Here is a 14743-nt window from a genome sequence, read left to right on the forward strand (position 1 = left end):
TGCGGTATCTGATTGGATGACGGGTTTGCATCAAAGTGAAAATATGTGCCTCGAGCTCTTTACTGTTGCCATGCCAGGGCGTCAATGGCGGAACTCCGCGGCTGAAGTTAATATGACACAAGACAGGATCGCATAAGGTAAGACTGCAACAACAACAACAAAAAACTCTTAATAGAAGCATGTGTTTTTGTTACAGTTTATTTTTCAGAGCTTAGTTAGATATGCTATCGCTTCGTGAGCAGGTTTATGGGTGGAGCAGTTTGAAGAGCTTACTGTAAAACAGAGGTGAGTAAAAGTGATGAGCGTTGGTATCCTCATAGACGAGCCTCATGAAATGCTTGTTCCGAGTTTTAAAATAACTGCTAACTACTTTAGTGATCAGTTGTTTCTCAAAGCAAAGTCATATTTATATCTTTACTGCTCTTCTCCCAGCTGCCTTTACTTTTCACTTGTTTTAGACATGTATAAACATGTTGCGTGTGCACGATGCATCAGTATGGCCCATAGAGAAATACTGCACTTTACATAACTGTCCTCTAATGCTGAGATTGGACCAAAAGAGGAATACACGTTTTTATAAAGCTGATAGACAGCATGATGACATGGACCTCTGGCAGTTTATAAACTCTTGTTTTTTTAATGCACTCTTGCATCATATGGATCACTCTTTGCATCATATGGATAAGTTACATCTTAAGAGAAAAACCGGATGAAGCGAAGGGCCATTTAAACCGTGGCCCTTATCACAGAACGGTCACAGATTGCGAAGCAGGACACTTGTAACATGATCAGAGACATCTCATCCTGGAATTCCCAACATTGTCTTTTGGCAGCAGATTTTTTTTTATGTTATTTTTTTGCCTTTGTATCTAGGTCATTCACGTCCCTCTGAAAGTTAGCCAGACCTCTGCTGTACTCCCTGATGGATTCACTTGTGGGAAAGGATTCTGGGAGAGCAATGGATAATATAATTGCTGGTCTTAATGCGCTTAACCCAAGTCTGGATGAGAACCCTGCTGCGAAATCAGAGGATTAGACTATGATTTTGGAGAACCCGCCTCCATTTCCCTTGATCATTAAATGTCAAAATCTGCTAAATATGCTGCGCTTGTAGCTCATAACATTTTTTAGGCATTGATCATGAGGGAGATGAGTGTGGAAACACAGGCTTGTTGGTGCAGGTCATAATTTGTTATTTAGGCTTCTCTCTCACAGGTGTATCGATGATGAAATGGTGTTTTTGAGAGTTGAGCAGCTTCATTCTCTGTTCTGTGCACTAAGGTCAGCATCTTTGTGTTAAACAAGGGTAAATTCAATAGCTCTCAGAACAGGGCTGCCGATCCACTTGCTCTGTATTTGTGTTCACTTACACGCATAAACAAATAGGCAGCTGTTCTCTCCTGCACAATGACACCAGTGTGTGTTATACAGGCACTATTGTACAGAAGCTCAGGTGTAGTTTTAAGGGTAGCGTATATGGGTAGGTTCAGTCATGCTGGTAAATGTAAGCCACATGGGCACATGTAAGGAAAGTGCAGTTGCTTTCACTTGAACAGAACACACATCGTTAACGGAAGTGGTTTCATTGTAGCATGCTAGCCTGAAACCAGATAACTTGATCAGTAAATAAGTATGTTTTCTTGTTAGTAGTTGTAGAAAAGTGTGTGGCAACCCAACACACACACACAAAAAGGTTATTACTTTTATAAATAAATAACCAACAGCAGAAATGTGATTACCAGCCTAAAGGCCTGTTCAGACCAGGTATCATGACTATAACTACATTAGCATCTTTCAAAATGCACGATAGCATTCTGTTTATTATTAGCATGTGCCGCACTTACGTCATCTGTTGCTTTAAATGCTCAAGCTCTTTAAAGTTGGGTGGATTTTGAATGACTGTCAATGTGATTCCAACGATATTGTTTCTCCGTGTTGATATTGTTATAGCTGTGTGGAGGACTTTACTATTCTTATAGAATTAGTATGATTGTTATAACTTTTATCATTGTCATTATGTTCCTTGTTGTGACTTGTAACTGGCCCTTAACACAGACCAAATATCATTTTAGCATTAATTGCCGTGAAAAGTGACGGATGATTTTGAGTTTGTTTGGACATATAGCCTTTAATGTTAACAACAAAATATTTGCAAATATATGGTTAGTGGTATTAATATTTGCATCTAGCATTGTCTCTCACCCAATACCAGAATTAGATCAGATGTGAATGTGAATATTTTTTGAATTGAGATCCACTGTCCCTGGTTCATAGATTTGCCGTATAAACAGAAAGCACAAACAGGTACAGAAGTGTGTCGAGTATCACACAGATTGCTGTCCTCCTATCAAAAACTCCCCACACTGTTGTGCATATGAGTTTATAGCGCACGCATCTCATCAGGTCTTGTTTTTTTGTGTTTGTAACCATCAAGCCAGTTATTCATTTTCATGACTGCTGTAATTTTTGCACCGATATGACAGTTGACATGGATGTGGTTTCTTAAGGTTATAGCATCTGAGCCTTTTAGTCATAACTATACACGACTGCATCATCCCCTTGTGCTAAGCTTTAACAGATAAGGCTGTGAGCATGTTGTGTTTCAAAACGCGCTTCCTCACATCCACATGACGTGGAAATGGTGGCCTGATGGTTGCACAAAGCTGGTGTTACATTTTTATGAGAACAGACCATAGGAACAGGCTCTGTTTTTTTCAGGTCTGTGTGGAATTTCATGCTCCTGTTATTATTATTTTAGCTTTGTTAGAGTGACATTTTCCAGAATGGGTGTGTTTTGGCTTTAGCCTTTCTCTGTAATGTTTTCTAACCCTCATAATAAGAAATCTTGTCAAACTAAAAGTTATCTCTACCAATGGAAATGTTTTCCTACACTTTACCTTGATATTTGTTCTTTTGCAGAGGCCAACAAGGATGTCAATAGAGGCAGAGGCGTTGCTACAGGAGGCGAAGGAGAGCATCGAGGCAGCCCAGAACTACAGAAGTGAACTACAGCAGAGACTGCATGGACTCAGCCAGGCACGCAAACAGGTACGCTCGCTGTGACTTTCTGCACTGCCGCTGAAAAAAATAAAAAGGTTTCCAACAGCTAGCAATGTGTCAGTATTAGTACACACTGACACTGCAGGGCGATGTGACACAATCTCAGTCAATCAGAAGATATTTCCTATATGATGGGATTTTGGACCAATGAGATTTCACAGTGGGCAGGGCCTACTCAATGTGGCACTGCAGTAATCAGGGTCGGGAAAAATTCTGAGTTTAAGAATTAGCAGTTTTGGTTGGAATTTGAATTTAAAGTGCCTCTATTATGCTACTCCTGGTTCCTAATTTTGTTTTGGAGGTCTCCTTCAATGGCTGTACATGCATCAAATGCCAAAAACAGATTTCACCTCATTTCTTAAAAGAGTCTGAAAAAGGGTTGTCAAAGATTCAGTTTCTCTAGATTCTTTCTTCCTTTCCATAAGCCTGCTCTGATTGGTCAGACGGCCCAGTATGTCATGATTGGTCTACTGCTTGCATGTTGGAAACAATTAACATCTGAATTTCAACTTCTGGAGTCTTTCTCAGCACTTGCATACACAGTGATATGAATAGTTATGATAGAACAGAATAGTACTAAGTAGACATTGTTTGCGAGCAGCTAATGAAGACCATAGGCTGGCATTATGCAAATTAGTTACATTGTTATGTTTTTTGAATTGACGACGAATTGTTTCAGGCAGTTGTTTCAGAGTCAAATCTTGTTTTTCAGGTGACTACATTTATTTGTTGGTGCACTTTGGTCTTTTAAACTTTGCAGACAGTTGTATTATTTATACAACAAAATATTATGTATTACTGTTTTAATTAGCTTTTATTGTTCAATCCATCCATCCATCCAGTTTTGCGCAACAATGGCAGAAATAGAAATCAAGCAAATGACAAAATGCTCTCTTGCTTGTTTGTTACTTATCTCGGCCATGGCTGGCTCAGATAAAGCAATGTTTTCCATGTAAATATGTTTTTATCTCATCATGTCTGGTTAGGACACGACCATAGAGACAGTTATAGAATTGCTATTGATCACACCCAGCATGCACCAATGCATAAAAATACATCAGAAACACTGTAGAAAATGCCAGAAACATTTGAGCTTCACAAAGGTAGTGGTTCCCTACACAGTAACCAAATGACAGGACATATGTGGGTGTTTTTGAGAGAGCAAGGGTAAGTGATACTCCCGCTGTCTCTGTAAAGTAAGTAGGATCCTCTGTGCCAGGAAACCTGTTGGTCAGCACAGAAGGGCTGATTCATGCCACACGTCTCCCGGGGTGGCTGTAGGATGTAAAGCCGGCCTGCTGCTTGGTGTTATCTTCAGTCTTTGCTTCTGGCATCTTACCCAACTTCCTCCTTCCCCCACCTCCCAGAATGCCTTGTTCCGAGTGTAAACAAGGCTGTAATTTCCTGCGCTTCATATGAGACATTAAACTCAGAGAATGTTTAAGCTCTCTCTCCTCACATCCTCCTCATGATAGAGAATTTAACCAAACTTTTAGGATCATCGACTGGTGATTGTATGACGCCCCACGGTACTGGTGATTAACCTCACAGTGTGTGCAGCTGTCTGACGGAGATCCCATATGTGCAGCCCATCTGATATGATCACATCACATGCTCTGTTATTCACATTTGTGGTCAGTCTTTGGGTCAAACTACATTTGTCCCGCATGAGCAGAACTACTTCCAGCTTCCAGTTGTAGAAGCTAATTTGTATTCATATTTTTCATGTATTGAAATAACTGAAGCTTCCTGGGCAGTAGTTGAGCTTGATGTTGCATCTTTAACATTAGCAGTTGTTTCTTTTCTACTTCCCCTTTTAGATGTTACCATTGTTTTCCACAGCCTGGCACCTACGAGCCAGACTGCAGCCAGAATTACATGATCATAGAAGACGCATACAGAGCTATAGCATAGATATTTCTATTTTAGAAAGGAGTTGGGGGAATCGATATTTTTAAAGTATTGATATTTTACGTTACAGTATTGTATTCATATTCTGTTCATAATTCATATTCATAATTATTTTGGTTTGTTTGTTTATTTTATAATGTATTATTTCCTAATTAATACTACAGAATACTAGATATTCTCTCATCAAAAATCTGTTATTATTATTATTATTATTGGTTATTATATTAATTCTGGGGTAGCCATGGACTGTCCATGGTCTCCGTTAAATAAACTCCTAAATAAATTGTTGTTGTTGTTGTTATAAAATAATATATATTATAATAATATGAATAATATAATTAATAATATTTACTGCATATAATTAATTATTTATTATAATATTTAAGATTATGTTGTGTTTTTGTCTTGTGCCCAGATATGGCCAAAAATAAATAAATAATGCATTTCTTTTTTATATTTCAATTTTTATATGCAGTAAACATGGAACGACATGATTTTGCTTGTTAATTGGAAGATGAAATTGCTGTCGCTCCACTTGCATTCGCTCACAGTGGCATAAGGTCAATTCACATTCAATTATTGAAATATGACCAATATATGAAAGTATGACCGATAACAAGCTAAGAGTATCATTTTGAATCACATTACACTAAACATAAATTCTAATTCATAACAAAGAATATTTTTTCTTGTGCCTATCTGTCATTAAAAAAAGAGATAGCAAAGAGTTTTTTATACTTGTACTGACTCTTTGGGAAGAGGCTGAGTCTAAACTTCCTGTGATGGGGAGTCTGCACTTTTAATCGCCACACATCCCCATAGCAGCAAAGCCCTGATATCCTGCCTCCACCCTCAACACCCTCCTCACAAAGCCCATTGTCACGAATAACAATATTTAGGCAAAGGATTCTGTCCTGGCTCAAAATATTCAGATTGATTTTGATAAGACTTCAACGGATGAGGAATGATGCACGTCTCTGGACAGAAGCATTTCCTGCGTCAACTGCAAACAAAGCCAAGTCTGGAACTTTCCACGAAGGTTGATTAATAGCACCGGCTCTTTTTGGGTTTCATCCATTTATCCTGCACCACTTTATCTGTGTTATTTTAGTCTCTCTTCCCACTTCCTGGAAGACAGGGTGTTATCTCTACCTACACACACTGTGACGGCAGTCTGTTGAGTTCCACACTGCTAATCGTCAACACGTTTGGTCTGCGGTCTGTTGTGCGTTTCTGTCAACATGCTTTGGCCCAGGGCTCCGTTGCGTTTCACTGATTATAAGGGAATGAGACTTTTCCTCGTTCCAGAAATATGACTCAAGGAATTCTTTAAAAATTACAGGTTTTAACGTGTCCTTTTATGTGAGTGTGAACTGAGAGTGCTTCTGTGTGGTAGTTCACTAGATTTTAAGCTGTAATGTACTGGGCCACTGTTCAGTTGCAGCGCAAATACAAATGTTCATTTATACGTGGCATTGAAGAGCCCAAGCTAACATTCTTTTGCAAGTGCAAGTTTCATGTTCACAAGACAAGAGGAACTGTTTTTTTTTTTTTTTTTTTTTTTTTTTTTTATACAATGAAAAACCGCCAGGCTTCCTGTCACTCTTGGCTCCATTTTGTTGAAGGTTAAGCAGTCAGTCTGAAAGATGCATCAAGAAAACTGAAATGTGCCATTCACCACTTCCGCTTTAAGTCCTACACTTCATGTTCAAGACTTTGGTACATTTAAATGAATGACACTGATACCAACACTTCCTATATCTGATTTATGTAACCCCCTTATATGACTAAATGTATATTTTTAAATTTCTGAATAAATTGTGGTGAAGGTGAATTGAGGTCAGGCCACGCCCTCTACATTAAGAGAACATGCTGATATCCTTGTAATGATATCCTTTTTTTCTGTGATAGGTAGGGTTAGTTTAAGGGGATAGATTATACAATTTGTACAGTATAAAAACCATTATACCTAGGAAATGCCCCCGTAAACCTCCTATACCAACGTGTTTGTGTCCAGGTGCGAGGCAGTGCCAGTCAGACACGTGAGGCTCTGCAGCGGCACTTCCAGGAGCTGCAGGTTGCGGTGAGTCGACTGCTGACCGAGAGGCTGAACACTTTGCTGCAGGAGGTCGACAACATCGAGCTGGACAGTGTCAGTCCCTTAGATGACTGTCAGAAGCTCATTGAGAGTGGAGTCAGCACAGCTGATGAGCTGCTCCGAGAGGGTGAGTCTGTCAGAGCAGTGGAAGTCGAGGCTGGACGGCCGCTCATTGTGTGGGTTACAATGATTCTTCAACTGCCGTCTCACTAATCTGACTTCATGGGATTTAAAGTATGTGAGGACCCTTTTTTGTTTGTGTAAAGTATTTATTTGAACAGAAAATTGTATTTAGTCTTGTACCATACCTCATTTTTGAGCAGGAAGTTTCTTTTAGAGTTCTGTCGCCAGCTTGCAAGTCTATGTCAACAGTATGTAATGAAATCAAGCCAGACATTTGCTTAATACATAGTTAAAAAATATCTATGGTGGTTGTATCTAATCAAACTTATATCGAAAAAATGGGGCTATTCAAGGCTCGATGATAAAGACCTAAAGCTCTAAATATAATCATTTAAATAAATATTTTTTCAAATAAATAAAATGGTTGCTAAAAATAAAATGTATTGTATTTAAATAAATTATCTTTAAAATATATAAGGTTGTGGGGGCATTGAAGTATAAGCAGGAAAAGTACAAATCTTGAACCACTTGCTCATATAGACCAGCATATGGAAAATATATTGTATTGTTGAGCACTGCCATTTGGATAATGTGCAATTGCTCAAATGTTATCTAGAGCTCATTTGATTATATTTGCAACAGTTGCCCAGAGGTTCAGATATGATTATAATAATATGGCTGTCCTTTCAGGGGAGGCTGCCATCCGCTGTGGTATAAATGAGAAGGAGGACAAGCTGGGCAGCTTCACTAAGAAAGCCCTACAGATTCAGTTGGACAGGTGAGGAGCACACAGACTGATTTACTAAGCAAAGCCCAATTGGCCCAGTGAATGAGAAGAGCTTTGATATCTCAGTCACACTCAGTTTGTGTCTAGGAACAATGAATACATGGAGATTCAGATCTTCAGCTCTTGAGAACACAGAAAACAAAGCAAACCAATTTCTGAAGTTCAGAAGACAATATTCCCATAATTGCATTACTACAGCACTCATTGAAAAACGCATTGCCTAACCTTTGCTAATGGCTGGTTTTATGACTCATCTGTTTTGTTTTGTGATGCATCTTCTCAAAGTTTAATGGAGAGGTGGCAGCCCTACTAGCAGGAATGCGCTGAATCACCCAAGCTTTAAAAAAACATCTCTGATGTAACTATGATTCATTTTAAATGTCAAAATCTTCTCCAGGATCATCCAGTCAAAAGCCTACATTCATTACACCATTTATCTACCACGGATGACATTTTAATAACAATCCTAACTTCTGTTTTTTAGAATAAACACTTTTGAATGATCTCTATATAGTTATTGTGTAGTTACCAGTGATGCGCGGGTTGATCCAAAATGAGTGGGTGCCTGTGGTCACCCGCGGTTACGAGTCATCCAAAAATATTTTTAATGATATTCGGGTCGGGGTCGGTCAGTTGTGGTCGGTTTGAAATAAAGATGATGAAAAAGAACAGGTTGCGACTTTGCGCTCCTAAGGGCTTTCACAGTTTTCCAAAAGTGGGCTTTCTCTCAGTTTACCTGCTGATGAATTCTCCACGCAGGGTCGAAACATAAACATCTCGTTCATCAATAATATGCATCTAGAGACCGCTGAACCGGACAATGATGGGCCACCTCAAGAACTGCCTGCTCTCGCTGCTGCACCCCTAAGCACACCACGTCAGGACCTGAAACATAGCATTCACTACTTTAAAAAAATGTGGGTCAGGAAGCGGGTCGGGTACAATATTTTCTTTTTTGCCGTCTGAGTTTCGAGCGGGTTAAATGAACAAGTGTGTTACCAAACGATTCATTCAAACGCTGAATCGTTCACTAACACACTTGTTGCAGTGGGACGCGTTACGGTTCTGTAAGCGAACGACTTTTGCTGCTAAAATGGAACAAAACACTCAATATTGCATCTAAAATGTAAGTGACGTTAAGTGAATGTTAATTATTTGTTTATGGAGCTGTCATATGAAATCAGTGTCATTTTTTGTTGTGATAGTATTCAGGAAACCGCTTAAACGCTCAAGTGTTGTAATTTCTCCTCGAGAGGCTACACGAGCGTCAACAGATTGACCTTGTTATCGTCAGTTCATTATATATTATCATACACTATCGATCGCCATTCAATAATTCTTTTGGTGATTCGCTAGTTATTTTTTGTTTTAATCAGGTTCTTGTCCGTCGGGCAAGTAAAATTCTCTTTAACTTATTAACATACTGTCCGGGACAAGTGAATGTCAAGCCCTGATATATATATACTGTTTTCTGAGGTCAACTAATAACGTTTGTGTGATTTTTACATTCAAAAACATCATAATGAATAAGTAATAGGCTTGCCGCATTGAAGACTTAGAAGTAATCGCCCATGACTAGGATTGGATAGGATTTGCATATTTAATGAACTTCGGCTGCCCTGTCAGTACCAGTGGGAATTATTTTGAAAGAGTGTAGAGAAACGGTAACCGGAATGAATTGTCCACAGGGCTTGCGAAGCGTCTTTATTAAACAAACACAATGATTTATCTCTCATCCACCTGTGATTCATTGGAATGATTTTTTTGTATTACTTGGCCCGCCCGATCGGTAGATATAAGCGTGAACCCAGCATCACATACACACACGCCAAGTATGTTGCAGGCAGCATGATCCAAACTTCTGTGATTGTATTTTTCCTTCAAATATCAAGTCAAGAAAGAGTGAACAATGCATATCAAGAAAAGAATGTTATTTCGCTATTTAAGATAGCCCGTCGGCATTCCAGTGATATACGTTTTACGAAGCCCGTCTGGAAAAAATATAGGCCCGGGACATTGGGCTTTGCAAGCCCTGGCCTGCACATGCCCGAATAGCAACGAACCAACACTACTCATAAAGGATTTTTCAGCATTTGACACTGTGCTAAGGTATGTTCTGTTGGACATGGTTAAGCTCTATGTAGGCCTGTGTCACATCAGGCACGAGTCCGCGGGCGGGGCTACAGAACCAAGTGTTGTTCATCTTCTGTTGAGATGGTTCACCACAAGCCGACATCAAGGGTTGGAACATTCTGAGATTGATTGTTTGCTGGGCCTGGTGTCAATAAAAACTTTTCTTTGACTAACAAGGGAGTTTTCAGATCTGAAACTTACAGGATATTCTTATATTTATACCATTTAGGATTATTTTCCAAAGATTTATATTGATTTATATAAAGTATGTGCTCTCTAGACATCAATAAAAATCTTCTTAAGTAGCAGTATATGTAAATACATGTGTCCTCAGTCTTCCAGAGGTACCTGTGCTGGTGGATGTGCCGTGTCTGTCTGCGCAGTTGGATGACTCTCTGTTGCATATGTTCCGTTCGCACGTGGCTCGGCACGGCAGTGTGGCATCTCATCCGCCCGTCCAGATTGAGGAGCTAGTGGAGAGACCAGGCGGCGTTCTTGTGCGCTGGTGTAAGGTCGGTTTAGCCTCCCATGTTCATTGCAATATGAGATTTTTAACCCCATGCAAGCCTCTTGGTAATGCTCGTTCTACTTGCTTGTAGGTGGACGATGACTTTACCCCTCAGGATTACCGGTTACAGTATCGTCGCGGTAACTCTTCTCAGTACGAGGATGCGTACATTGGGAAAGACAATGAGTTCCTGGTGCTCCACCTTGACCCGCACATCGACCACCTGTTCCGTGTGTGTGCCAGAGGAGAGGGCCGAACCGAATGGAGCCCATGGAGCATCCCGCAAACCGGCTACACCACACTTGCACCCCACGGTACAAACTAAACAAAACCTAGCTTTGCAAACATTCTCTAACATTATGGGTGTCTTAAAGGTATAGTTCACCCCAAAAATGTACCTGAAAGTTTTCTAATCATTTTTCTCACCCTCATGGTATCATGCTGTATATTCCTTTCTGTCCTCAGATAAACACAAACAAAAAAAATCTTATAATCCATATAATGTCATTGAATGGTTGCAGATCAGGAAAATATTCCATACAACCACAGTGGATGAATCATTGTTTTCTGAAGTGAAACAATAGGTGTGTGCAAGAAAAATACTGATATTTGTAACTATAAATCACTGCTTACGGTCTACTATCATACGGCCTTCATGAAAGGGACGTTGTGATGGCATGTGTTGTGAAGCTTGTGCAAACTTCACTGTGCATTTACATTTATGTCAAGCTGAACTTGCGCATAGGACAGTTGGCTGAAAGCAATGGTTAATAGTTAAACAACGTCATATGGAATGGCATGAGGGCAAATAAATGAGAGAATTTTCAATTTTGGGTGAACTTTAAGAGATCCCTGAATATATTGAGAGGAACTGAACATCTCACTGGACCTTTTTCATAACACGCATGTTGAATAGATTTCTATGTAAAAAAAAATGAACCAAAATGAATGTTTCATGAATATTGTTTCATTGTATGTTTACAGAATGGCATCCTGGTGTGGATGGTTACATTTTAAGCAGTAGGAAGAACATCGCCATGCGCAGTGACTCATCAGCTGGTCATGGAGGCGTGCTGTACTCCAACTCCTCCACATACTTCTGTGGCCAAACCCTCACCTTCAAGTACATAAGCATTTCATTCTTCATCACACTCAAACAAATATTTGAAAATTTGACATTGGTCATTTGAAAGAGGGACACTATAAATAGGTTACGATCTTATTACTCATCATATTCCAATTAATTATTCAAAACGACGGAAAGATGCAGAATCATGGTAAATGTCATTTTTACAGGAACAAGTATCAGCAGACCTATCAAATGTCTCACTAGCTATGTGTCTGATTTCTGGCTCATTGTTTGCAGGATCACAGCTGCTGGACAGACAGATAAGCGTGACAGTTTGGGTGTGTGTGCGGACAGCAGAACTGACACTGACTCGCTGCAGAGGGATCAGGCTGTCTGCATCTCCACTAATGGTACGAGAAAAAAGGGATGTGAGGACATTTTCCCACCGGTTAATTGACGTGTGACAACACTTGTAATATCGGTTCGGTATCATCGACGGGGGTTTTTAAATAATTAATTCTGGTAGAATGAACGGAAAATGCGGCAGTGGACACGCAACTTAAATTACATTGAGGCCGTAAATGAATGACAGTGTGGCCATGCGCATTTTACTTTTGGTTTAGAATTAGCCCCAGTTTGGGTGCAGGTTGCTTGAATGGTGGGTGCATTAGCCTATTAATTCTAATGAAAAACACAACAAATAGGTGCTTTTACATTTCACTTTGAAACCAAATCTTCCGCGATCATCTTGTCAGTCAGGTCCGTGATAAATGAAATCTAAATCCTGCTGTGTTTGTGCTGTGACTCTCATTTGGCTCACTGTATTGAGCAGACAGGTTCAGTTTTTTAATGGTAGTGTCTGTTCTCAAACTGAACCAAATTATATTATTACTCTAAAAAAAAAAATTTAAATGATGGCGGGGTTGGTGCTGTGGTGGGCCAGTGATAGAACCAGTGTTGTGTCTGAACACCGATAACATGTTCAAATTTGGGGTTGGTTAGAAATTTTTTTTTATGCATTCCCTGAAAGTCTCTTCTGCTCACCACAGGTCAAACTGTAAAAACTATTACGAAGTATTACAACAATTTAAAATTACTTTTTATTATAATATATTTTTAAATGTAATTTAATCCTGTACTGTCAAAGCTGAATGTTCAGCATCATTACTCCAGTCTTCAGTGTCATGTGATCCTTCAGAAATCATTCTAATATGACGATTTGCTGCTCAAGAAACATTTATTTTTATTATCAATGCTAAAAACAGTTGTACTGCTTTTTTTGGAAACCATAACACTTTCTCAGAATACTTTATCCACATTAATATATCGTTACAATATGCATTTATTCATTTTGTAGACACTTTAAATCTAGAAATAATTAATGAATGTTTTCCTCACCGCTAAATGAACAGAAGCAAGAATATGTATACATTTAACAATGCATAGTAAATGTTTAATAGGTATTAAAGTATTAATGTTTATTGTTTAAAATTAAACAAGTTCTGGGAACATTTGAGTGATAGCTCAAATGTTTGGTCTCAAAAGTCAGTTTTGAACTAATGCATTGAAATTGAGTTGTTTAAATCAGCTCAAACCAACACCATTTTGCTGTTAAAGTTTAAATCAGTGTTTTTTGGTGATGGTTTTTTGACTGTAGGCTTCTTGAGGGGGCGCAAACATTAGTTTTAAGTCACCACGTGCTTTCCCTTTTTCAGGTGCTGTGTTTGTGAACGGAAAAGAGATGACCAACCAGCTGCCAGCCATCACTGTTGGCTCGTCTGTGACCTTTGACATGGAAGTGGTCAACCTCTTTCCTATGAGCAACAACAACAACCCTAGTGATGGGGGAAACTTCAAGCTGAGGGTGACGATTGGCTCAGGGAACAGGGAAGTGGTGTTTGATTGGCTATTGGATCAGGTGGTAGACAGCCTTTTCTTTGGCTGCTCCTTCACACACTCTGGATGGAAAGTGCTGGTGTTTTGATTGTTGCATGATGAAATATCCAGTCTGCTGGAATTCAAGACCTCAAGTTCCTTAAATTTGTTCAAACTTTCCAAGTCCTTACAGTGTTCAGATGTCACATTTTGCCCTTTTCCTTATCATTACCAGTTACAGATATCACTGCAGAATAACATTAAACTTTTTCTGTTTTGAGGTATAATGCCAACCACTACTCTTTGACCTCATTACAGGTGGACAGGTATTGTGATCTTTGCATAACAGTACATATTTGCATAATAGACTGTTACATGTTAGGAGTCTAATAAAGTCTTTACCTGCAGGTGTTAAGTTGCAAAGCATGTTGGTCTGGTTTACCACATTTTTTAAAAAGTGAAGCGTTCAGAGATCAAAGGCACTCAAAACTGCTCAGAAAACGTGCAAAAAAAATCCTCACAACGAACAAAAATTATTCCTTTATGCTCTGACAATCTTTCCACTTCTGACTTGAGAAACATGCAGAGTGTATCTGTGGAAGAATCTGTAGCTGGATGTTGTTTTATTTAGGACAATAACATTTAGAGATGGCGTACCTAACAACTAGTTTTTTATTTTTTGTTTTCCTGGTACTCATTGGTCTCATTTTGAAAGTACTACATTTGAAACCACAGGGTATACTGCTAATGTGTCAACCTGTTCACAGATTCATCTGCATGAAACTGATCAATAGATACCAATACACAGAATTTTGATAATTCGCACTAAGCTTGTGTTGTGCCATTGTAATGAACTTTTTTTTTTAATGTTCACATTTAATATACGTCTTACTGCACCATTTAAAATGCATTGGTTGGAGATTTGGGGGGTGGGGTGAGGTGGGGGGAGAGTTTCTTTCAAACAACAAAATGAGGGGCCAATTCACATGTTTCTGAGACAGAAAAACATAATTTACAAGGTACTATGTAATTCCTCACGGCAGAAGGGAACATTTGTAACCAATGAGGATACACCCATGAAATATCCAATACTGTATTTATAAAACTGTGACCGTTTAATGTACTTTTACCTCATTTTGCCTGTGCCTTCTCAGATGTAAGAATGCAACTGAACATTTG

At 39.1% G+C, this 14743-nt stretch overlaps 1 protein-coding gene across 2 annotated transcripts; it reads left to right on the forward strand.

The window, feature by feature from the left end:
• crlf3 (cytokine receptor-like factor 3) lies at positions 1-14739 on the forward strand. Of its 2 annotated transcripts, XM_067418403.1 has the most exons (10): positions 44-137; positions 243-285; positions 2920-3048; positions 6989-7196; positions 7883-7970; positions 10447-10624; positions 10712-10934; positions 11605-11743; positions 11987-12099; positions 13405-14739. In XM_067418403.1, the coding sequence occupies exons 3-10, from the start codon at positions 2932-2934 to the stop codon at positions 13671-13673; spliced, it is 1335 nt and encodes a 444-aa protein (XP_067274504.1). In that variant the 5' UTR covers positions 44-137; positions 243-285; positions 2920-2931; the 3' UTR covers positions 13674-14739. The 2 variants fall into 2 exon arrangements, with proteins under 2 accessions (XP_067274495.1, XP_067274504.1); XM_067418394.1 differs by lacking the exon at positions 243-285 and having other exon boundaries at positions 1-137.
• The last annotated feature ends 4 nt before the right edge of the window (positions 14740-14743 follow it).

This window comes from Pseudorasbora parva, chromosome 2 (assembly GCF_024679245.1).
Source record: "Pseudorasbora parva isolate DD20220531a chromosome 2, ASM2467924v1, whole genome shotgun sequence".
In the NCBI taxonomy this organism is placed as follows: domain Eukaryota; kingdom Metazoa; phylum Chordata; class Actinopteri; order Cypriniformes; family Gobionidae; genus Pseudorasbora; species Pseudorasbora parva.

Coding starts and splice junctions, on each gene's coding strand:
- crlf3 (XM_067418394.1), top strand. CDS start 2,932: ATGTCAATAGAGGCAGAGGCGTTGCTACAGGAGGCGAAGGAGAGCATC. Junction 7,971..10,446: donor CTACAGATTCAGTTGGACAG/GTGAGGAGCACA, acceptor ATGTGTCCTCAG/TCTTCCAGAGGTACCTGTGC. Junction 11,744..11,986: donor GGCCAAACCCTCACCTTCAA/GTACATAAGCAT, acceptor CATTGTTTGCAG/GATCACAGCTGCTGGACAGA.